Source organism: Metopolophium dirhodum, chromosome 6 (assembly GCF_019925205.1).
Source record: "Metopolophium dirhodum isolate CAU chromosome 6, ASM1992520v1, whole genome shotgun sequence".
NCBI lineage: Eukaryota > Metazoa > Arthropoda > Insecta > Hemiptera > Aphididae > Metopolophium > Metopolophium dirhodum.
The window spans coordinates 38,698,588-38,725,883 of record NC_083565.1 but is presented as its reverse complement, the minus strand read 5'-3'; the positions used below and the strand labels follow the sequence as shown (position 1 = coordinate 38,725,883).

The window sequence follows — 27,296 nt, the reverse complement described above, 5'->3', positions numbered from 1 at the left end:
TTCCTCGGTGTACATCCTGATTCCGCCGTTTTCACACTTAAAACCGTCTATCTCTTTGCAATATCCAAGTTGTCTCTGGTAATCTAATTTTTTATTTTATTTATTTATTTCGTCTCCTTAGAACGGTTGGGAAAACTCACTTATTTTATTAGATTCCAGATGAACGACTTTCACAAGTAAAATCATAAAGACAATGGACTTCACAGCATATGGGATCTCTGAAAACAAAGAGACGTATTAAGTTTTACATAATATTACAACGGAGACAATACTGCATGAACTCGGTCACGCGGCATTTAAAACACCCCATCATTAACCCATATCATTATGAAGATGTCACTATGTTAGCACACTATTGGTTTTCTTTCACTCTGATCCACATGCAACATGTTTTATTACATTTAATATCATACTGAATTCACCTATTGCTAAATTTTAAGTTAAGAACAACAGTTGTGTCCATATGGCATTGGCTATTTTATGATATTTTAAGGCACGTGCCGGATTTCAAAATCGAAAGCCCCGAGTTGTAGCGCCCATCGCTGCGGGCTTGCTGTAACCATCGGAGTGCCATGTTATCTATAAATAACATACACTTACCAGACTCAAGATACGGCCTAAATTGAGTTTAGCACTGTAGGAATTACGCTAAACTATGCACATTTTGCTACAATTTACCACCTTAGATTGGACAAGCTCTTAATATTTTATTTTTAATGAAAAAATCAGAATAAAAAAATTTTAGGAACGGTATGATCAGGGCACCTATTGTAGGTTCTTTTAACCCGATATGTGCTTATTTACTTTAATTTACGTAAAATTATTTTTTATTAAAATTAGCACTTACCTTACTCTTTTTCTGACTGCGCCACTGTAGGTGTAGGAACGGTTTTGAAATGATAATTACTGACAACGGTTAATGGTACGACACGATTTTATTGAATACTTTCAATATTACAATTGTAGCTACAATAATCAAGCGTGTTAGTTCGTCGACGACGGTCCAGACAAAGCTGCTCCCGTCGCTACCGCCGCTGGCCGGGTCAGCGGGCAGACCGGTTGTCGGTCGCGATCTCACGGACGTCGATAGAGACGCCGTGGTCGTTGTGATAACGACCGCGACAGTATAGAAATATAAATGATATTATAAGAAATATACAGGTTATCAGTTATCAGTGTTATCACTAATATGTTTTCTCAACAAAAACCGAAAAAAAAATGTTTTTTTTATAACCTCTAGCGACGGCGCCCTTTTTAGAACTCAGAATTCGGCACCCCGTGGCAATTGCCCCCCGTCGCCCCCCGTTTAATACGCCACTGGTCATATACAGATCGTACATTTAAGTTAATTTAACGGATAACGAAGTGCACGGGAGCAGCTAGTTTATTATAAAAAGAAAAACAATAAGGTAATTTTATTTTATTAAAACAAGAAATTACTTGTTTAGTAAAAATTATATTAATTAAATCTTAAAATATGAGATAAGCAAAAAAAATTACAATTAAATAATATAGGTACTATATTTATTATAAAACTTTTTAATAAAAAAAATTAAAAAGTAATGTAACGAGATAAAAATAATTGTAGGTAACGCAATTGTAATTTAAATAAACAAAGACAATATAGTTTGTTATTGAGGAGCGGCCGGGTCTGAAGACATGTTGTTCATCAATCAGTACAGAGTTCACAGATGTTTGAATACTCTGGAGGACAAGTGAGTCGAATATTTTAGCTATATGGGATAATATAGAGATCGGTCTATAGTTCTTAACGTCGGATTTTTCACCTGATTTATGTATAGGAGAAACACAACTCATTTTCCATATAGAAGGGTAAACTCCTTCATCCAGTGAGCATCGGAAAAGTAGCAGTAGAGGAAAGCTAATAGAATTTTGAATATTGTATAAGTAAATGCCAGAAAGCCCGTCAGGGCCAACTGATTTTAAGTTCTTTAGCTTATCCAGACCTGCTTCAATATCTAAGATGCTAATACTGGATTTGCTTGGTAAATCTTGTTGGAGAAATGGCATATCGAATGCATTACTAGTACTGGATGTGTAAACAGAGTTAAAGTGTGAAGCAAAAAGATTGGAAACCATTTCGGGGCCATTTAAGTAGACTAAATTTGGTATACCATTTTGTGATTTTCTCTTCCTAACGAAGTCCCAGAAAGAATGAGGATTATATTTAAGAGCTGATTCTGTACGAGAGAGGTGTGCTTTATAGCATTTCTTAGATTCAGACTTGAAGCGATCACGAATATAAGAGAAATATGAATAATCGTTCTGGTTGCATGTTAATTTGTACTTAGCGTGCGCACGTTTTTTATCAAATGCCAGCGCTTTTAGGTCTTTAGTGAACCAGGTAGGAAATTTGGAAGGAGTATAAGAGACTTTAGGCACAAATTGTAGTATACAAGAATCTTAAGTTATCATAAAAAGCATTTGTGGCAGAATTTACATCGAGAGACAAAAACGTGCCATACTAGTTGAAGGATAGTAAAAATTTGTTTATATCTGGATATGATGATTGGTGAAAATTTAAAAAATTGTGAGAATTTATATTGTATTCTTGAGATTATATAATTATACAGAAACTAAATTGTCAATCTAATGTTACCTCTTTATCATTTAGCTTAAATACACACACGCACACACACACATATACACCACGCCTCACACAACCACCACACACTAGCATTTACAGGATTAGCACGGCGAACTTGACCACCTTCTGTTGAATGCTATATACATAATAAATACACACAAGCCACATAACTCATAAGTCATTCGGTGTGTGAGGTGTGTATATGTGTGTAAAATAATTGTTCAATTTTTATATTTTGTCGTAAATTACATACGCGCTTAAATGTACCTATTGGTAGCGTAAATTACAAGTAATTAAACTGGCGCAAAATACCATCTCCCAGTGCGTGGCATAATGTTTTGGTGACCCAGCCCACGGCATATTGTTGTTCATTCATTCCCCACTCGCACAAACTACTTTAGTTATTGTCAGTGGCGGCTCGTGAGATTCACCTAAGGTGGTGCAAAAGAAATGTATAAGATACCCAGTGGCGTATTTAAAGGGGGCCACATGGGGAAATTGCCCCGAGGCGCCAAATTCTGGGTACTCAAAGGGGCACCGTCCCTAGAGGTTATAAAAAAAAACATTTTTTTTTCGGATTTGTTGAGAAAACATATTAGTGATAACACTGATAACTGATAGGTAAGTGATAACCTGTATATTTCTTATAATATCATTTATATTTCTATACATATTTCTGTATGTAATATATATATAATCTGTTTTATTTGATTATAAAGGTTAACTTTTTTACTAGGAATAAATAATAATAATAATAATAATAATATTTATTTAGCAAACAAACAAGATAAAACAATATATTCAAACAATGGAGTGGTAATGGTAAAATAAAAGTGTTCTCTAAATTAGTGGAAGCATAAATGCAATAAGGGGAAAATGTACATTTTGGGTTATCACTTTTACAGGGCGAATGAAAAAAATTCAGTTTTGGTTTCGATTTTGTACACCAGTTTTTATTTTTTTCGATTTTGGTTTAAATTTTTCAATACCGGTATTAGGAAATTTCGGTTTTGGTTTCGATTTTGTGTACCGGCTTCTAATTTTTTCCGGTTTCGGTTTTGATTTAGTTTTTGGTTTCAGTTTTTAAACGGTTTATACCGGTTTCAAAGCCCAAACTATTTACGTTCATTCTTAGTTTATTAATTTTTTTGAATGACCAGATCGAGCGTTCCGAATCACCTGTTGAGTAGTAAAATTTCCAAAATACCAAGAAACAAAGATTTACAAAAAATCCTGTTTTTTAAATTATATTTTCTGTTATGGTTTTTAATTATAATACCGGTATCCAGTTTTTTTCAGGTTTGGTTTTGAAGTTAATACCGATATCCAATTTTATCACGGTTTCGGTTTTGAAGTTAATACTGGTTTCCAATTTTTTTCAGTTTTGGTTTTGATTTTGTTTTTGGTTTCAGTTTTATAACGGTTTTTACCGGTTTCAAGTCCTGCATTTTTAACGGAGAGAAAAAGTAAATTGTAATTTAGAGGGGGCTTAAAATTTTTTGTGACAATGAGCAATAGGAAACTGAGAAAAAAAGGGGCGCCCAAATGTGTGTACCTAGGGCGCCAAAATCATAAATACGCCTCTGAAAATACCTAGTATGTAAGATGGTAAAAATATTAATTTTGTTGTAGGTGCATACCAAAATAATATATTATAATAACACAATTAATGGATAATGTACAGTGTTATCGTTTCGACGAACAACGCGACATCGTGACACGATAAAAATAGGTTCTGTATACACATTAAATTTGCTCCAAACTACCATAATATATTACAAACCGACGTGTCGAGGCATGTAGCTGATATTTACACGGCTGCCTGGAGCAAAAATAATTTTTGCTCTCCGAATTATTTAATCGTTCATAGACATTTCTCAACATGAAACATTGCAAAAACTTTTTTTATTACAGACCATGTGCATAATAATCAATTATACATATTATGTTACCATATAAATCTAATTATTTTTATAGTTTTTTTTTTTGTTTTTTTGGGGGGTTCGCGTGCTCCTGTGCTCCATACCACGAGCTGCCACTAACTTATTGTCATTGAATTATATAAATATTTGTACTAAATAGTTATGCCTAGGTACCACTAAATGACATAAAATAAATATTATGAATATGATGTATTGTGATTTATAATACCTATCACAAAGTACATACCTACTGGCTACAGTTGAGTTCTATATGAGTTTTATTTACCTAGTCAAATCATCTTATAATATTATAATAATTAATTAATTAATTATTATTTTTATTATATATCTGGGCATTTACTGGGCACATGGAGTCTATTTGACACGGGGATCCAATATACGTTGGGGATCTAATGGACGATAGAGGATCTATATACAGTGCAGGGGATCTAGGCGTCCATTTACCAACACAGATTCTTCTTCACGGATTATATAATAATTAACTATATTACTATAATAAATAATATTGCCTTGGTATAACACTATATTATTATAAAACCAATAGTAGGTATAGGTCGTGTAACCATACGTCATTATTACATACATTTCAGACAATACCTAATCATAGATAGGTAATAAAGAATGGATAGGCCACGGCAAGATGTAGAAAAGATATTAATATCTTCTAATGTTATATTAATATTTAATATTACGAACTAAGGCCGGGGCTACACACGGCATATTTCACCACGTTAGGTTAGGTTAGGTTATTTACGCCGCGTAGGTATTATGGAGTCGATCTAGAAATTCGCTAGACTAAACCGCTTTAAATTTCCCCTCAAAATGTAAAGTGGTTTAGTTTTAAGAAATTCGCTAAACTAAACCGATTTAAAATAAGAAGCACCGGTTTACTTTTTCTTAGACCACCACAACTAGGTGGTTTAAAAACACCGGTCCCGATTCGTCCCCACCTAATTTTTAATAACTCCCCTTAATTATTCTATTATCACAGCTGTCTGGCTATCACTTAATAATTTATATTTTTATCATATTATATAGTATATAAATAGAATTATTTTTATATAATATTTAATATTATTTAATATTACCTATACAAGATAAAATAAATAATTTTTAAAAAGTTAACATTTATAAAATTCATTTATAAAATATGGCTTCTGTTTGGAATTGGAATACCGAAATCGATGATGAAGACCAGATGGATAACTACATACAAGGTAATGTCTTAAGCTTAACTGAAACTAATAATGGGGCAATGGGCCTAGCAAATATAATCATATTATCAAGTTAACTCTTATGATGTGCAAACTTAATGGGATGGTTAAGAATTCTTTAGCCTTTAGGTTTAGTCAAAGCTGGACAATGCACCTTTTACAACTAGTTAACGTTAAGTTACTTTAATATAAAAAGTAACTAAGTTAGAATACAAGTTAGTTTCTGAAATTTACCAAATTTATAACTTAGTTGGATGGAAGTTAGTTTGGTGAAAATAGTAAATTAAGTAAGGGTAAGAAGTTAGAAATTCGTTTTTTTTATAGTTCAAAATATAAATTTAAAAAACCATTTTGTCAAATGTAATGTATTAAGTACATAAACTAATTATTAAGTAGATAGGTTGGACAGGTAGACCAACTTGAATTATTAGTGATGAATGAAAAATTTAACGAGTTATATTAGATTATTGTATACATTAAATTCAACTAGTTAAGTTACAAAGCTAAGTAGTTAAGTTAGAAAGTTACTTTTTTAGTAACTTTCTAACTAGTTAGTGCCCAGCTTTGGGTTTAGTATAGGGGCAAGTGCGTCATTGTGTAATAAAATATACTTAAGATAATTGAAAGCTATAGTAGATTAGATATTGTTTGGAACTAACTATTTTAAATTAACATTTTGTAAAACTCATTTAAAAACACTCTTGATTTGAAAATCCTCAGTATATTTTACTATTTTTTGTAATAAGGTGTAAGAAATTTAAAAATTTCATCAAAAATGAAATGTGTATATTTGTACGAATAATTTCTGGTTTCTGGTAATTGGTAAGTACTACTATAAATTATTCAAGTCTGTTTTCATTTTGGTTGTGTATTATGTTAAAATTTTTATTTGTTTGGTACCTAATACGTTTAATGGTGCTTTCCCCACCCCCCCCCCCCAAAAAAAAAAAAAAAACAAGTGCGTTTTCATAACTTCTATGATTGTTCTTTTGCTTTACCTACCTACCTATATTCAGTGGCGGCTCGTACTATAGGGCACACGGGCACGTGCCCCACCTAAAAAAATTGAGAAGAAAGAAGAAAAATGTATATTAAATTATTAAAATTAAAATTGAATAGGTATTTCTTCCATTATGATATAAGTTGGTACTTGGTAGTTGGTATATTATCGAATATTATCGAAAAAAATGTTTTATCAAATACGGGTGCTCCTAGATACGATACGTGTATACTATATATACGCATTGGGCGGCGGGCACAACTAAGTTGTGCCCCGATGACCCGACCAACAGTACTAGATTTCCCCCACTTATCGACACGAATTAATACGGCATTGCCGGGCACAATCGGATTGTGCCCGAATTCTATTTTTATTATGATTTACAAGATTTTGTCGGTATTATCGCCTTCGTATTGTTATTGTCGACCGCATAATATTGTGTTATAACTTATAAATATTATATTGTATTACATATTATAATGGCATAATAATTATATTTAATATTTATTTTTAAACCATAATTTTTTTTTAAAATTATTTGTTGTGCAAGATACTTTATAAGCGTATATGGTTTTGGTATCAAAGGTATCAAAAAATGTTTTATTTTATTTAAAAAATCAACAGGAATTGATGGTAAGTTCAAAGTTGTCATAGTGGAAAAAAAAGGAAATATTTGTGCCCCACCTTCAATGAACCCCACAAGCCGCCACTGCCTATATTATTTTAAAATAAAAGAGTCTTCAGATTGGCATATGTACATCCTAATAATCGATATTTTTCTGTATTACTTACACTTTCCTGTTTACATTAAGTTTTACTTTTATTTTACTATTATGAATGTAATGAGCTGAGAAATGTAGACATATTTTTTACTGGAAATTTATAGTTTGTAAGCTTGGTCTCTTTAATATGTTGTAAATATCTTCCCTTATGTATTGTTTAAATTAATCTGTGTTATTATATCTTTATTATTTAAAATTGTACTGATTAATATTAATTATGTTCATAATTTTGTATTATTAATCTATTCTCTAAATTGTACTTGAGCCTACAAAGGCGTTTATATCAATAAATAAATAAATAAATAAATAAATGAAAACTTGTTTCAATTGTTTATTTTGAAGAATCTATTAAAGGGGTTTTAGTTTTGAAAAAAGAGTTAAATGTTTAGGTATTATATATAATGATACTCTTGCCTCATTATGCTTTATGTATAGTTGAATATAGAAATATATGCCCATGACATAACACTAATTTTGGTGCATTCAAAGATATTTTATATATTGTGTTGATAGTTAATACAATATATAACATGCCAATGGGCAATGAACTCTCATTTTTGATTTTAGTATTGGAAAATGATGGTGAATTTTGTATAAATGCTGCTGATGAGCAACATAATGAAACCACAGATTCAAGTAATTATAATTAAATGCTGTATTTCTTTAAAAATATAAGTCTTGAAAAGGATATAAAGTTGAATTTAGGTTTTGGTGTTTCACTTACCCCTTCCAACACTAATTTTAGTGCATTCAGAGATGTTTTGTATGTGTTAATACTTTATATAACATGTCAATGAACTTTCATTTTTGATTTTAGTATTGGAAAACGATGGTGAATTTTATATAGATGCTACTGATGAACAACATAATGAAACCACAGATTCAAGTAATTATAATTAAATACTGTATTTACAATTCATGTTTTGACTTGATATAAATGTGTTTACTTTTAGGTTCATGGTCATCAATTGCTACCAAGTTATTAATATCTCTAAGAGGAACTTGCAATGAAAAATTCGATAAGATAAAAAAAAAGGGAAAGAAATTTGAGCTGTGGGATGTGATTTCAAAAGAAATGAAAGCTAAAAATATTAATGTTAGCCCTAAGCAATGCGACGAAAAATGGCGAAGATTATTAACTCGTTTTCGACAAGTGAGGGATGCGTCTAAAAAGTCTGGGACTGGTGGAATAAAATGGCAGTATTATACATTAATAGAAAATGCCATATCGCCAATGGCAAACAATTTCTCCACCAAAAAGTAAATTTTAATATTATTCCATATGTGGGCTGTGGGGCTTACAAATTATTGTATTAAATTAACAAGGGACCTATATTTCTTTTATGTAATTGTAAGTTACAATTTATACATTCTCTATTTATAACTGTTGAGTAGAAAAGTATAGACATAAGTATACATAAATACATTTAAATTGTTTATATAATATATTATGTATAATGTCTATATGTATATATATTATATCCTTGTATAACTATTTTAATATATTTTTTTGTATTCACAAATTTGTAGATTTGTTACATGAATCGTCAAAAGACATCAATAGTTCCATAGAAACACCAGAGTTAGAAAATACAATATCACCTATAACTTACCCTTCTTATACAGCAACACCAAAATCTTTATTAAAGCAAAATCATCATGAAAAAATACCTACTTGGTTTAGCAAATTTGAAAAATTGAGAAATGATCAACTAGAAGCAACCAACAATAACGCAAATCAACTAAACATCCGGTTAAAAAAATGCAATTTATTTTGTCTTATTATGTTTTTAAAAATTGCTTTTTTTCTACACTTCCTATCATTTGATGCTTTGTGTAATTTATTATACAGTAGGTTGCATAGGTTTCATTCACTTAATATATAATAGTAATAACTGTGCAGCTAACAATTACTTTTTAGTGTAGTTTTTCAACAGTGATCTATTTGAAAATTCAACTTCTTAGAGTAAATTTTAATACTTATATATAACAACTCTGACATTTAAGCCTTCAAATTTTTTTTATAGATTACGTTTGATGAAACCATACATAAAAATATTGGTTTGACAGAGAGATATTAGGGTGACTAAGGACTTTGATTAATTTTGATTAATAATAAATACACTTTTCACTTTTAGTCTTGACAAGTTAGAAAAAAGAGATGAAATGATTTTGAAGACTCAGGCTGAACTTATAAAAAAATTGGATGATGCAAATAAAATTGAACTTCAAAAGATAGATCTTTTCAATAAGATGTATGACACCAATACATAATGATTTTTTTCATTTGCTTCAATATTACAAAGCCTGTTAAATAGTATAGGAAAGAGGGGCCAATTTCTATATTTTATTTTGTTATTTACATTTCAAATTTGATTGTATTACTAATATGTTCCTAATTGTTATAATGTTATATAATCACTTTAAAGAAAAACTAAATTTGTGTTATAAGTGACTAAATTTCTATATTATTATATTCAAAATATTCACACTAATGCAAGATTATAATATTATGTGGTTATTAATTAATATTAAAAGTAAAATAAAATATTTACTATAATAACACTGTTTTAAACTTCATTATTTTGTTTCTAATTCATGCTTAATGTATCACAAATTAGATTTCTTTTGGTTGTGCCGCTAATAACTTCATTTCTTATTTCCTGTAAGTTAAGTTCGGCTTGAATAGGTACAGCAGCATCAAATGTATCATTGTTTGATATGCATATATTATGCCGCATGCAGCAGTTATAACTTTCCCACAAAAATTATTTTTGTATAAGTCCATGTGTCTAATATTTAATCAAAATAAGTAAAACATTAGAAAAATTTTAATACCTAGTATATAAAAATACATTTACACACTTAATTTTTCGAAATCTGCCGATCAATTTGCCAAATGCCTGCTCAATTAAAACTCTTGAGCTACTCAGTTTATGGTTAAAATTTTTTTGTTTCGAACTTAGGTTACCATTATCTTTATACGGTATCATGAGGCCTTCAGCGAGTGGATAGGCACCATCACCAAGAATATAGCAAGAATTAGGGAGGATTGATGATGGATTATTTATGATTGTTTGACCAATTATACGGCAACGGAAAATGCGGGCATCATGAGACCACCCTGGCCAACCAGCAAACACATCTATAAATTTCATCTCAGCGTCAACGATTCCCTAAAATAAATTTAATAACTAGAAGATTCATAGCTTATTAATTAGTTAATATGTCAATGAGAAGATTTGTAAAAAAAATTTGACTAAAAGTTAAAATGAATGATTAATACAGATATTATAACAGTGCCTGGAATACCAACTTGCAGTACAACAGATGGAACTTGTTTTCTGTTGCAAAACATATTTCTATTCAACTTTGGCATTTTAGTTCGTTTTTCCCAAGGAAATAAAGTATTTATATGGCACCCATCAATACAGCCAAATACATTGGGAAATGAGTTTAATCCTCTTAAAGAATTAAATTTCTGGATGTTTTCTAATACAGCTTCTCCTGTTGGCCATACAATAATCTTACCCGCTACATCATTCATAGCCAATAAACAATTTGTTATAATATCATGGCTTGTACTCTCTGCTATGTTAAAGCGATTACCAATTTGTCTGAAATGCACATTAATTTTATCTAAATAAATCCTAAGGCTGAGAAAATATAATTTTTATAAATTAGCATTTATCATTAAAGCTGTGAATATAATTTATTAAGTATACATATAAGTAGGTATCTAGTTTTTGGCTAATGGTTTATAAAAAGTAATTTCTATAATTTATCAATAACAAATAAATGTTTGCTTCTTTATGTAATTTTTAACTGTATTCATTAATTTATTTATTCTAATTTATAAAATATAAACTTAAAAACTACTGGAAATTTATATTGACCTCTCAAAGTACCAACTAGATACACTCTTCTACTAGAAAACATGTAGCCAAATTGAAGCATTTTGACTTCGCAAAAAGAGATGACAAACCCACAAATAATTGTTTGAAAAAAAACCATATCATTGTAAATATAATACATTCTTTGCTCAACTCAGTATCTAAAATTATAATTATAATTGGTCTGTATATATATTAAATTTCACAGCCTTAATAATGAATTATTATTATTTATTAGAATTTAGGAATATTCTAACCGATGTGTTTCACAATTTGCCATAAACCATATAAATATTAGTATCTGTTTTTTGACATTTATTTTTACAGATTTTTGAGACAAAATAGGACCAATGGATGTCATCACAACCTATAGTAAATATATTACATTTATTTTAGTCTTGAGCATAAGCAGTAGATAATAATATGTAAATGTAATAAGAGATATACCTTAATACTGCTTATGTCTAAACGAAAATGAGACTTGAACTCTTTATTAGTAAATTTAGGTATCAACAACTCTGCAAAACCCTCAATTTTAATTTTATTCATATGGTTGTGCTCATTCTCTGCATTAGTCAAAACTATCATATCTTCTTCCAGTGACGTATCATTAGATGTAAAGTTGTTAAAATAAACTAATACATCTAATTAGACAGTATTTATAAATAAAATATCATTAGTAAACATATTTTACAGCATGGTTATATTATATGCAAATTAGTTATGAAGTTATTTAAATAATAGCATATTATCATCAACACTTACTTTCACGAATAGGACATCCTTGCACTACAAAATTCGAAATGTGATTTTTACTTACAATGAAATCATTGAATAACTTTAGTCTGTTATTTCTATCCATTTTTATTTGAGCTTTTTAAATGACTAAGTAGGATACTAGGATTGTAGAAATTTAAAAAACGCAAATGAAAAGTAATTTTATTATAATATTATAATAATCAAAATATTTAATTTTACGAAAAGCGCGGGAAACAATTCATATTAAATATTATGTGATAAGAAAATAAATTTTAAGAGTGGGGGCAAACCGATTTAAAGAGCGAATTTCTCAATAAATCGCTTTCAAACAGTTTACACACCGATTATAAACCTGGATCATTTTAATAAACCATTTAAATGAACCGGTTTAGTCTAGCGAATTTCTAGGATGTGAGCCTGTCGGTTGGAGGTAACGTCGTGGAGGCGATCGGCATTCGGCGAGTATACACAATTATCAAGGAGGAGGGGCGCACAGCTGCCGACGGCTGGCGCGCTGATACCTAGCAGTTACGATGTTGATAAGGTCTTGTGAGACGCCACATTATTTTGACATAATATTCTGTCTATGAGTTGTATTACATCAAGAATCAACAATGGCCAGAGATGTAGGTGTAAGTATCAAGATTATAAATAATATATAATAACAACTATTTACGTAAGTAGTAATCAAAAGCGCGCTATAAACTATAAAACGTGCATTTGTAGTCTTACAATGTAGTGTCGGCTCCTAGCCCATCATATGGTTTCATTGCTGCGCGCGGTCGTTTACTTCACAAAATACAACTATCTCCGTCTCGTTAGTGGTGCGTTACCCATGGTGTCGTCTGATATCGAGTTAAAGCTCATTGTGACGATCCGAGAAACATACCGTCTTACAAAATTAACCCATCTCAATACTGTTGACACAACTATTATCCTTAACATTGATCATATATGGCACGATTAGTAGGTACTAGGTACTCATGACGACCAACAGATTGTATTAGTTTCATTATCATGTGAATCATACTAATTAATTATGTATCGTGTTGCCTTGATATCATTATTATTATTATTATTATTATTGCTATTATTTAATTTGCTTACAATGTTCTTTGAGTCTATTCAAAATTAGAACATTTGATTATGAACTAATTTGGTACTAATTGAAATGTTGTCAGTAATTATTATACTCACCAATCAATACTAAAATAATGTCATGTTTTATAGGATGCTTCAGAACATAATTGTATACATTTAACAGTGCATGATATGATAGAAAACACTAATATGGCGTTTAAATTAAAAAAACGAACACTGTTCAGTAAGGTAATGACGGCGTTCATCCAAAGAACTGTAAGTATAAACCATTAAAAAATATTTTATTTTTTTGCAACCATTTAATTCCAGTTACTGAATAATTCAGTTTAAAATTATTTTAGTCTAAATGACCATGTAATATTTAAAATCAAAAATTAATTAGAAATACAATGTATTTAATCAAGCATTCACTTAGGCGTCAAGAGTAAAACGTCCAAAAGTAGCCTGATTATCAATTTTATTTGTGGAAGAGTAGGCCTATATAAGAAGTTTGGTAGTAGCGAGTAATTGTTGCACAATGTAATCAAAGCTTACTATTTTATTAGCAAAAAATAAATGTATTCAGTAGTAAATAGAAGTTATGTATTCTAATTAAATTTTAGATTCTGAGCGAACCTCAGCAGAGATTCTAAGCATCTTAGGTTTTTAGAGGTTTTACAATGGTATTTTGTTTTCTATACAAAATGTCTACCAGAAAAGAGTGCTTTGATTTTAACTTATAGTATCTTATCTTTTAGCAAATTGGATCAAGATGGTACTATAGAGAGGTCATTTTTTGATTTTCTCAATAGTTATTTAATGCCACGGGAAAAACCACCGCTTAAAACGGAATTTTAATTACTAACGCTTTGTTTATCACCATAGAAACAAATAAAAATATTATAATATTAATTCAACTTACAGGCTATAATAAATAATAACAATATACAATACCCAGACTAACTTACCATCTCCTCCCAGAATCGTTTTTCTTATACAATGATGATATTATTATATCATTGAATTCAAGTTAAATACAATCCATTATACATTGCCTCACTTGTATCCTACTATACCGCAGAACAAAATCCACTTACTCATCTTTTTATTTGATACTTAGTTTATAAATTATAAATTATTCAATTATTCAAGAAATAATCGTTGTTCAGACAATACTATGGTTTTAATTTATATTAATAAAACATCTAAAGTTCGGTTTGAACAGTCGATCCATCTCTAGTATTTTACTATAACATTGATGAGACAGGAATGATCACCATGTGATATTCCTAGTATTTTGATTCTAGTTTCTCATTTTCAAATATATATCATTTTTAATTTTGATTATAAATATTAATATTGATTTTTTATGTAAGGGCTATTTACTCTATTCTGAATAAAAACAGACGGCCTTCACTCTTCACAACTAAGCTTTCGGCATAATTTGTGAATTAGTCTGAAATGATCATGCAATATGGCAGAAGCGACAAGTGGTTCTTACGTGCGTTGGTCTGATTTGTAGAGGCAGCCTGGCAGCGGTACACAGAAAAAAATTTGGTTGCAGTTACCATAAAAATGGTCACTGTAACCATTAATTATTGTATCTATACAGACATAATAAAACAAATATTATGTATACATAGGTTGTGGTGTAATATATACACAACATAATATTCTGAAGACCATAGGTAGTATTATGTACGTACAAATATTTTAAAATCTAAGTAAGTAGGTAGTTAACTTCTTATAAATTAGTACCTATTGCATAAATAATTATCATAAAATGTATATTAGAGATTGGAAGTAAGAAAAGAATTTACATCATTAATATGCGTTTGAACTTTGTTCCTTGGTACAAATTACGAATGATTCATTATACCATTTCAACATTAATGTTATTGCATCTCCTTAATGATTTCTTTAAACTTAGCTACAGTTATTTTCTGATCATCAGCTATTTCAGAATGGTCGCCTAGCACACTGATTCTTAAACTATTATCATTATTAGTATTAAGGTTCAAATTCAATGGAACATTATATGGTGTAGCTATATTACCCAATGGTTAATGATGAAAAAAATTATGACCTTTACAGTGTTTACTAAATGAATCAAATGAACTATACATTCTATAACAGTTCAATTCTAAACACTTATACTCAGCTATTTTGTTAAAACAATGAAATAACTTTATATGCCTCAATTAAGCTATGGGGTAATTAAAATTTTTAGAACAAACAAAACAATAAGGCATAATAGAGGAATTTAAAAAATGTTTAATAGAAACTGAATAATTTTCAACAAAACTTTAACAAAATAAAATGTTTGTATCTTAATTTTTAAATAACATATAAATAATAGAATAGTGAAAATAATATTTAGATAAAAATCAACAGTTATTTAAGTCGTTGATCATACTATTGACAGATTAACAATTTTTGTCATATCTAGTTTCAACATTATACATATATTTTTAAATGAAGTTCCATATTTGTTCACATTCAGGGGTATAATTCAAATGAAATGGAAACATAAGATTTGAAGCAAATATCTACTGCTTTTAATGCATATTCGACCTTGTAAAAGTATTTGTTAATTACAACATAAAAAGAGATCACTTGCCCATCACCAGTTTCAACAAATATCATGTATTGTTGCAATTGTTGTCTTATTTCATGGGCCATTTTTGATTTGGCATCATCAACTTCTTTTAACTGGGATACATTCTGTGAAAAACAAATTTATATAATATTTTATGTGTATATTATTTTCATATAATTTTTTTATATTTTATTCTTACACTGATGTAGTATATAAATGACTGCTGTATTTCAAGTTTAGATGGTCTGAAATAACTTGTTTTTGAACTCCCAGCGTTTGTTTGTTTTGACACAGTAACTGGCTTAAATAACTGAACAAAACATTTAAGAGCAGTAATAGTCACAACATTTCCTATAAACAATTTTTAAGTATAATATGTAATTAAATATAAGCATTGAAAATGTATAGTTTGTTTTAATTTTTATTAATTTAGTATAAACTTACCTAATTTAAAAGAGTTCTGGATTACATCAACTTGTTTGTCAACTTTCTTAATGTTATATTTTCTCACATAACTTGGCAGTTTATTTTTGAATACTTCAAACTTATTGTACAATACAAGATTTTTTCCTGGGTATATTTCTTCAAAATCCAATTCAATCTATAATAATGTAGGTACTTAATTAATGTACAATATTACAATGTTAATAGGCCATTAGGTAGGTACCCTAGGTAAACGAAAACAAAATTATTAAAATTATGTATACAATTATTTATATTTTATTCTAACCAAATTGAACCCAAGTGAACTTTTAAGTGCAGGATAATCAGTTAGGTAAGAATTGTTTTTTTTTTTTTTTTTTTTTTTTTTTTTTTTTTTAACCAAAAAATTAAATCATGTTTGAAATGTATTTTTCCATTTTGTATTCACTAGGTCCCATGTAGCAGTATTATTATTTAACCACAATATATCTTCTTCAAATAGTCAATAATCAATATAACAAAATAAAAACAAATATTCAGGTTCAAATAGTAAGCAAGTAAAATATGATTTTGAACTTCAAAAATGGTAAATAATTATTTCATTAAGTACCTAAATCATAATTATACTAGTATGGATACTTTTATTGTTTATGGCTAATTGTTCTTGGTCTGTTGTATCCAATTAATTTTTTATACCATCTGATTGCTTTGTGCTATTTCTGATTTCCCTTCGCATATTACAGTATTTATCCCATAATTTCCCACGAGCAGGAGTAAGTTTATTTGATAATTTTTTGTAGAGGGTATAATATGTTTCTTTATTTTCATTAGGGAAGAGGAATGCTATAGGTTGAGATAACTTCTTTAATGTATCTGTGGATATTTTTTTTCTGCTTTGTTTCAAGAATAATGGTTAATTAGTAAATTACTTAATTTATTTCTCATGGACCTTATAAGTTGTACGAACCAAATAATGACAACCATTTTATATGGTTGTTCGAACACTTTATTATGGTTAGATTTTTTTGTCTTACCATACATTATTGTTGTACTTTTAGCACTCTCAGCCAATACGTTATGGGCAGTGTAACAATGTATGATGTTAGGCCACCTAAAATATTTCCAACTATTTACTTTAACAAAATTAATTTTTTCCGTGCAGTGGGGATAGATGTGTGAACATCAGTGAATTGTTGTCCACTGCCTGGCCTGTTTTTATTTTGAATAGAGTATAATATTACCTAAACCTATGTGCTAGTTTAAAGTTAATAATTTCAATATTATTTAATTTATTTAAATTTGTATAATTTTAGGATATGGTGAGGACTACACTAATATTTCAATATCATTTTCATATCATTAGAGAATCAGATACTCCGTCGTCACTAGGGATAGTGAATGGAGATATCATAAATGCGTATTATTCACCACCACCAGAACGATCAGTGTATCAATGTATCAACAATATAAAATATGAAGAATGAACTACACCAACCAGATAAAATAAATATGAGTTATAGAACAGATTAAATGAATACTTTATACTATGTAAACCAGTGTTTCTTAAATTCTTAAACACTTCTTAACGGAACACCATACAGTAAGATTTTTTTATGCAGAAACCCTGTGAAAATTATCTTAAGGTACTCAAAACATGGCTATAAACTGCATCTAAATTATAAACTAATATACTAAATACTGCAAAATGCCATACTGTAATTATTGACTATTATGTTGTATTAAAATATAATAATATAGATTTTTTCAAAGTAATTTTTTTTAATATTTTGGAAAATCATTTGAGTTTTACGGGAGCCTTAAGTGATCTCCGTGGAACACCTTTTAAGAAACACTGATGTAAACAATTTATTCATACTATTTTTATTTTCATATTTTCTTTACCTACATTTTTTAATTTATTGTTCAACTTATATACATTAGTTCTTTGTTCAATAATGTCAATTGTTTATCTATTTTTAGTGAAAACTTAAATATGTTAAATATTTGTTTTGTAGTTACTCTAAAAATGAATTTATACAAATTACACTCAGTATTATTCAAATAATTAGATATCTGTTCATATAAATGTATTTAATATAATTAATAACTTTCTATGATAATGCATAGTTATTAGTTATTACTAATATATTATTATTGAGAAGAAATAATACTATATAAAATATTTTTTAAACAATCATAATTAGTTTATTTTACTCTATGATAGTATTGTCTTGTAATTTCTAAGCATTGTACCAATCACAGTTAGTTTTAATCTTATTCGTTGAGTAAATTATGTTATAGTTAGATAGTTAGTACACACCTATTATTAAGTACCTTGGTACCAATTCTGCGCACTAACTAGTAAATAGTTGGACAGTTAGAATTTAGAATTTATTATTTTTGGTAAATTTAAATATTACTAGTTACTTTATTTAGTAGTTTCTTTAATGTAAAAACTTTATTTAAAAAAAAGAACTTTTCGTAATATATTTAGCAATTAAAAAAAGTTTGAATTGGGTAGGTTTATAAATCATTGTATTTAATAAAGTTGAGTAAAACTTTGTTTACCCAAGAATCATTAAGTAAAACCAGAAGTTAGTCTATGTTTTTTCATGATATTCACTGTATTTCAAATCTATAAAGGTGCTGCTGTATTTGAAAATCGCATGTTTTCTAAAAAAAAAAAAAAAATATCAATGCCCTTTCATATAAAATATTTAAATATTCACCCATGAACTATAATTTTCAATAGTTAAATGTCAATATTTATTTTTTCTTTATTCAAATCATTGATTTCATTAGACATAATATATTGTACCTACTGAAGTCTCCCCCTTTTTATATCAAATGTATTCATTGTACACAGATAAAGTATGGAGAATAAATAAATTATTGAAAGCAAAATATAAAAAGTTCTCAAAAATATTTTGTTAAATCAAAGTTTCACTATATATAAATTTTATAGAATCAGCAGTTAAATTTGCTTTATTTTGATAGTACTACAGTGCATCTGAAACTATTAAGTAGGTACCTATGTAGCTATGTGGCTATGTAATACTGTTAAACGTAGTCACCAGGTCAACGTTGTATTTACAATTTTCTTAAAAACATTGAAACGATCAATCTTAAAATTCTTGTTACTAAATTATATATGGTCTAGGAACTCTTTTATTTCATAGTTATTATTTACCAATGATCTTAAATTATATCGTATTGACACACATATTATTAGACGGGTCGTAGAATATTGAAATTGAAGCCATGAAAACAACCAACAAATATTATGATATTATAAAGAATGAAAAAATACTCAACTAATTTTGACGATTCAAAGAAGTTTATATAATATATTAAACCAATATTTTAGATTGGCTTACCCGCTATTGATAGTATTAAAATACTAAAATTACAACCACTTAGGTAGATTTCATTGATTTCTGCTTACACTTGGTTATACGTAAGAAAAAAAAGTTTTTGTTACTATCCACCACAAGATTACCCTGGATTTATTTATCACCGGGTCATGCAGGTCAATACAGACAGTTAGAATAATAAGACGTAAAGCTTAATTTATTCATTTTGGTCGTTTAATTTTTTATTTAACAATCAAGTACAGATGGTGTCATTATGTTTATTCCATTAATATTTAACTTATGGATGTAGGCATGTAGCTACATTATAATATTATAGTGAAATCTTTGGTTACAAATTCTAATTTTGCGATCATAAATTATTACAAATTCAAGAAGCTTAGACAACCGTAGTTAATAATCTAGCCAACAAAAATTAATAAATTAACCATCGATATTTTCAACAAAAAAAAGGATTAATATAGCTGTTACCATATTAAAAAATTAAGTTGATTTTACTGTTAGTACAACTGCGTACTTAAATAAATTATACAAGTTTGCAGATCGAAAAAAAAAATTTAAAAAGGAGTTTTTTTTTATTATCAATCTATAGGTTTTTAGTTTCCGGGCATATACCTACGTTCCGGATAAATATTTTCCGGAAATATACGTTCCGGAATTTATACTTTCCAATGTACAATATATGACAAAAACTAGGGGCTAGGAAATTTATTTATGATTTCAAAAGTGTTAGATAATAAATAATAATCAACAATATTATTTAAGAACCCAGAAATTAAATGGTGGGTATTTGTACCTTCTGTCCATGTATAACATTAGGGCATTAACTTGTACCTACTACTTATTAGCCGTTATGGACTGATTTTGTAATTATTTTTTTTTAAAAAAATAAAGTAAAGTGATAAAAATAATGTCAGGTAAAGTGAATCTAATTTAAATAGAAATATGTATTGTAACAAGTTACGTAATTTTGTTAATTTTCAAAAGTAATTTACACAACACTGTTAATACGAAATATAATACAATAGAACAGAAGACAAATAAAGTAACTTAGTATGCAGGTACTTAGGTACCTACGTTAATTTAGTGTAATTTATTTCCGCATTTATCGACACAATATTTTCAGATATATATGGTTTTTTGCCAGGTTTATCCAAATAATATTTATTCATATTTTGGTAAAACTCAGTTTTTTCGTTTGACTCATCCATTACGTAGAATAAAAACCATTAGAATAGAATGTGATCGAATGATCCACACAGGCACACAGCAACTATACACTGCTTTAACATCAAGGTATTACCAAAAAAAGGGTTATAATATAAAGAAAAGACAGCAACGAAAAACGTGTTACGTGTGTGTTATGACAGTGTTATAAAAACAAGCGTTGGCCGCATTAAAAGATATCACGATAAACAACAACAACATTGATAAACATGAGACCAACGAACGAGCAAGAATTGCACACAGAATATAAAACAGAGAGCATAAATAAATAACAATTACAATCATTGAAACAATATTAAAGGACGGAGTGGTACATACGAGGAATAAGATGTCGCAGCCGCGCCGATTACTGTTACGCAATAAGCATTAATATTGCCCGGCGCGAACACTAACATTTGATTAGGGAATTTTTTTTTTAAAACCATGGTGTGATTTTTTGATCATAAATCAATTAATTCATTTTTAACGAGGTCTGCATCGTTAATTGTATTTAAGTCCACAAGAGTCAAGAACAGGATTATCGGGAACTGTACAGAAATAAGAACGACTGTTAACGTAGCACGTAGGTATACCAGATACATACAAAAATTATAAATATACATTCAATTAAAATAAACTGTACAATTTCTAGATGGTTTGATTCATCAAATAATATGAATTAATTTCCAACAAATTTATTTTTGGTTTATTTAAAACAAAATTCAGCCACCCTGTCCCTGTGGACCCCGAGTAAACATCTACGAACCTCCAAGGGGTCCGTGAACAACTAGTTAAGAACATATGCTGTATGGGATCGTAATTCGTGAAAAAACAAAATATAAAAATATATTTTATATTTAGGGTTTGGGACTTCTTGCATTTGCATGTTATTTTGTAATAGTCGTAGATTATTATAGTTAAGTTATACATTTTATTTATGAAATTTGCGAAATTAAAAACAAAGTTTGAATTTGCTTTTTTTTGCATATTTCGTCATAATTTAGGAAATATACAAATTTGATCATTTTTTATCATATTTGTGCATATTTCATATTTTTTATTTTTATGCACGTAAAATTTTTGGAAAAAATCATATTGATAATGTATATCATTAATAAATATTTCTTAAACTAAATTATAATCGGGTAAGTACCATAGGTGCAAATAGCGTTTGAGATTTGGGGAGGCTAATAACTGAGGGATCATCCCTGAATTTTTTGTAAATGTCCACTTCAGACGCTTATAAAATATTATTGTGGATTTACGCTCAACTTTTTCTCAAGAACAATTTCCATTAACAACAATCTATGACGACTGTTGTATTACCTTTAAAGTTCTTTGACCAAGTACTAATTTTTTTATCTTCAATAATTTAAAAAAACACTAATAAAACTCGATGTTTGTTTATGGTCATAAATTGCTCAAAAAGATTTGCAATATTAAAAAAATTGTATGATTTATAGAAATTGCAAAAATGAACATTCTACAAAAATTGCATGCATATATGGTTAATAGGTAGGTACAGTAAAAGTTAGGATCCTCTAATAACTCTAACCTAACCTAAACAAAATCGACTTTATTCAAAAACTGGTTTTGCGTAAAATTTTTAGTTTTTCCCTTATTTTTTGTTTGTTTTTCTTAGTGCTTTTGAAGGCTATTGTACGATTAAGAACGTTATACCTTTTTGCCGAACGATTGAGATTATTTAAAATGAACAAAGAACTTACTGCTGACCCAAAAAAAACCCAAAAATGAATACGGTGGAGAACAATTAATTTACGTGCAATGTTTCCATATCATTTATTTGGCTATTTAAAGGTTCGTGCCGGTTTGCATAAAATAAATATTTTTTAAAAAAGTCATAAATTAATAATATTATAACCTATATGGGCACGTAATAATATGTAATACATATATATGGCATATTACTATTCTACACATCAAATAAAACACATTCGCAAATACGACTTTCTCATTGGTTCACCATTTGGTGCCATATTTAAATATTTTTAATAAAATACAAAATGTTTTTTTTATTTCTATTATTATATTTACAAGCAAATTTTTGGAAAAAAACAATTGAAAATAGGTCATACTTCATTGATTATAATAATTATAATAACAATAAGGTAAAATATGAAATATGAATTATAATTATTATTATATATTTTCAATCGAAAAGTATAAAATATAATGTTATTGGTTTCTAAGTTTAAATTGATTTATTTTAATTAAATCATCACTTACTCATAATCATTCATGAGATTTTTCATTAAGTACACAAACTGTTTTATCTTAAAGCAAATTTAGTTATTATACTACTATTAGTTATTCAATTAATTATACATTTTAGTTACCTACTACATAATCAAATAAAATTATAGTTATAATTATTTCTATGAGGTTCATACTAAAAAAAAATTAAGGTTTTAATAAAAGGCATGCGTATAAACAAATTTTCATTTTTAAGAACATAATTAAATTATTTATTTGTAAATATAATTAGGTAGGTACCTACCTACCCACCTAACTATATTAATGGGCGATTGTAAACTCCGCCAGAATACCTGTTAGATAAAAAGGTAATTAAAAGGTCTAATGTAAGCTCCACCAGTTTTATTTTCTTACCTTCTCACAGTGCCAAATATCTTCTCACATTAAATACGTTGACATCCATTGCGATGGATCCACGTCGAAATTGATAACATTTTCAAGGTTAGATCTATTAATTTATTAATATTTAAAATTAATTTTAACAGTATTTCTAATGATGATACCTTCGTTCCAACTTCACGCTCTGAAGTTATCTTTCAATTATTCAGATGGCACCAAAACGATTAGAGATAAAATTTTTTTAATTTTATCTGATTTCGATAGTGAGTATACTATATATATTTGTATTACAAATTTAAAACATTTATGTATCTCAGAAACTTTTTATGTGGAGGTACATTTGATTATTGAGTTAATTTATTTTATCAGTTATTTACTTTTCATGGTTTTTTTAATGGATATTATATTCCACTTGTTTTCTGTCTTTTAAAAGATAAAAAACAAGAGGCTTAAATTAATTGTTTTAAATCAATATGTAAAAAATGTTTAGAGTTAAATGTAGTTTTAAGTCCAACGGAAATAGTTGCATGCAAAACAATAATGCCTAATGTTAGTTTAGTGGGATGCCGATTTGATCTCAGCCAATCATGGTGGAGGGCAATTCAAAACTTTGGATTGAGTGTTGAATATGAAAGTGAATAGGAAATAAGTAAGTGGCTTCGTTTATGTTTCGGATTATTGTTTTTATCTCCCGAAAAAGTTACCGATGTATTTGCATTTACTTTAGACGCAGCTTTTCCTCCTATTTTGAGGGCTGATCAAAGCGCAAATTTAAAATCGAACTACAAATGCTTGTGAATCCTTTCGTAGTCATTTAAAAAATTCATTTTATAAAAGTCGCCCTAATGTTCACAGTTTTACTAAAGTTTTTATCGAATTTCAAATCCAAACTTATATTAAACTAAATAGCATATTATCTCAAACAAAAAAATTCAAAAATTCAAAAAAAAAAAAAAATGACAGTGTTACAGAATGCTATAAATAGGTACACTAATGGATTAATAATAGACTTAGAATATTTACAAATTGTGTCACATCATTTTAGCTTACATATTATAACATAACCACATATTTTTGGATTATTATAACAATTATTTACTATGATTTTTTTACAATATCAAATAATATGTTTAAAATATTCATATTTCTTGTTATATATAATTCACACTAACTTAATAAATATAAATATGTGCTTTGCTAATGTATAATCTTCAATTTTTCATTCAACTTGAAATACTTGGTATAATTTTTTTACTCAAAAGTTAATAGTTTATTACTAATAAAACAAATAATACTAATTGTCAATTAAATAGTGCGAAGAGAGGTGAGTATTTAGTATCTATAAAAAGTTTGAAAGATGTACTGAGTCTTAGAATAAATTGAATTATCCTAATATAAGTACTGTTGTTATATTTGTATTTAAAGAGTGAAAACTAAAATGTGCCCGAAGAATAAATAATTAATTTAAATATACAAAATTACAAAAATAAACATTCATAAAAAAATCATTAATAAAAATAATCATTCATAAAAAATTATTATATATATTTCACTTAATATAAAATTAAAATCAAACAATAAAATAACAAAAAATCATAATAAATTTGAAATTTTATAACAACCGAGCTTTTGTATTGTTTTTTTTATTTATAATCTCACTTATTCTTTAAATAAACTGATATAAACATTTAAATCTTAAGACATATAACATTTTATAAACTTGAATAAACACAAACAGAATTGTCCTAAATTATTAATTATTAGTTGTATACTTGTAACAAAATCCAAAAAAATATAATGTAAAAAATAACTAGCAAATATAGTTATTTTAATTCAAAAATTATAATTTGCTTTATTAAGATAAACGAAACAATAAATTAAACAAATAATATTAAAAAATACATGTATATTAAGACAATGTAACAATGAATTCTGTTTCATCACTGTTGTTTATTGAATTTATTAATTATATTTTTACTACTTAATGGACATCTACTAATAGTATGTGCCTTATTCCCAGTTGCCTTACAATTTGGACACGTGTACCTTGATAAAAATGGACACTTCACATTCCCAAGTTCATCTTTAACAAAATGTGTTCTATAAACTGACTCTTCTTCACCATTGTTTTTACAAAATACACAATGTTGGTTATTTGGTAGAAATGGAGCATCAGGCAGCTTAATTGATATTTTTTTAGATGGTAGAATTCTATTAGATTTAATAGATTCTTTTCTAGATTCTTCAATAATATTATAATCAGGGTTTTCAGATTGTATTGGTATGGTAAGTTTGAAATATTTGATTATTTTTGCGTATGATGCAGTCTTTCCATCAATAGAAGTTTCAGACCAAGCATCTGAGTCAATGCTGCCACTTTTAATATCATTGTTCTCGATGACATGTATTTTATTATTATTCTCTTCAGGTGACTTTATTGTTGACTCTATTGGTCCTAATACTGAACGATTAGTCCACGGAACTGTAGATTCATTGAAAGATGCCTCTGAATATAGTTCACCAAAATCAAACCAACGGGATTCTGTTAATTTAGATATAAATTATTAGTGTATTTATTACATTAGGTATAACTTATATTAATTTAAATTGTGTTTGTAATTTCACAGTACATAGAGAGTTTACTAGTTTTAATAAATATTATAATAAATAATAATTGATTTGATTGATTGCTCTAAAATATACATAGTATAAGAAAGTATTAACGTATTATTATGTCATAATGTATTAATGATAAACTTTAAGAGCAGCTAATGATTATTCTAATATTTTCATTATTAGGTAAAAATATAAGTACCTAGATATTTTATTAACTTTAATCTGAGGTTGTAGTAACTTGTATGTTTATAATAAGTATACTTTATTGCTTTATTCTCATAAAATCTCAATTACTTATTACCAGTAAACGCATTGGTGTACACAGAATTTTTCAATCAGGAGGAGAGTACTTGAAAATTAATAATTACAATTTTATTTTTATTTTATATACTCAAATAATTTCAGATATAACTTTCTAGTTTTTGAAAAATTGGATCCAGTTGGTACTTGGTCAACATTTAAAAATTCTCAGTACCTATCCAATTTTTAAAATAATTAAGAAAAAAAATTTAAATATTTTAAAATTATTATTAAAAAAATTATTTGGTAACCTTGGTTAGACCATCGCTAGTAATATTTACAGTAATCGTTTAGGGAGAAATTTGAAATTTGAATATTGTATAGGTAGAAGATGTGTGCTGGATGGTCAGTGGAGGTGATATGGAAAATTTGTAAGCAGACTTAATTATTTTAAGAATATGTTATACTTTAACCCACCCATTGTTAATCATTTTTTTAAATAAATAAGTTAATGAAATCAGTTGAAGACTTTGGAAAAACCCTGTACCTAAAATAGATTCGTTTGCGCAAAATAAATAACTACAGTCTGGAATGTAGGAAACAAAAAACTCCGAATTACACCTAATAATACTTATTCAAATTGTAATCATTAGGCGCAACAATAGGTTACAATACTCACTGTAACAGTTCACGTGCATTTCGGTGATGTTCATTATGTCGTCGTAGAACGACGAGCTCATACACATGCTTGGAAAACGTTTCGAGTAGTGAAACGCCATTTTGCGCGAGTTGCCGGACCGTTCGGTGTTCTCTCTGGAAACTCTGTTGAGGAACCGGAACGGGTACTTCTGTAAGAGCACGGTATTTTAATATTGTGATCAAACACACGTTATATTATCGTCGTCAATTACTTGAGCAGCGCCCTGCGAAAAAATATTGTAAAATTCGA

At 28.2% G+C, this 27,296-nt stretch overlaps 2 protein-coding genes and 2 pseudogenes across 2 annotated transcripts; 2 read left to right on the top strand and 2 right to left on the bottom strand.

Moving 5' to 3' along the window:
- Positions 1-8,077: 8,077 nt before the first annotated feature.
- LOC132947805 (uncharacterized) lies at positions 8,078-9,821 on the top strand (annotated as a pseudogene).
- Positions 9,822-9,952: 131 nt separating this feature from the next.
- Positions 9,953-12,340, bottom strand: LOC132947960 (uncharacterized; annotated as a pseudogene).
- A 405-nt stretch (positions 12,341-12,745) lies between these two features.
- Positions 12,746-18,421, top strand: LOC132947141 (uncharacterized). Its single transcript, XM_061017349.1, has 3 exons — positions 12,746-12,831; positions 13,430-13,555; positions 17,615-18,421. Exons 1-3 carry the CDS (start codon positions 12,814-12,816, stop codon positions 17,783-17,785), a joined length of 315 nt encoding a protein of 104 aa, XP_060873332.1. The 5' UTR covers positions 12,746-12,813; the 3' UTR covers positions 17,786-18,421.
- Positions 18,422-25,431: 7,010 nt separating this feature from the next.
- Positions 25,432-27,210, bottom strand: LOC132947804 (uncharacterized; the record flags this gene model as incomplete). The annotated part of the gene is made up of 2 exons (XM_061018035.1): positions 25,432-26,033; positions 27,027-27,210. Coding segments are annotated over 2 exons (786 nt in total), but the record flags the coding sequence as incomplete, so codon positions are not given.
- Positions 27,211-27,296: the final 86 nt, after the last annotated feature.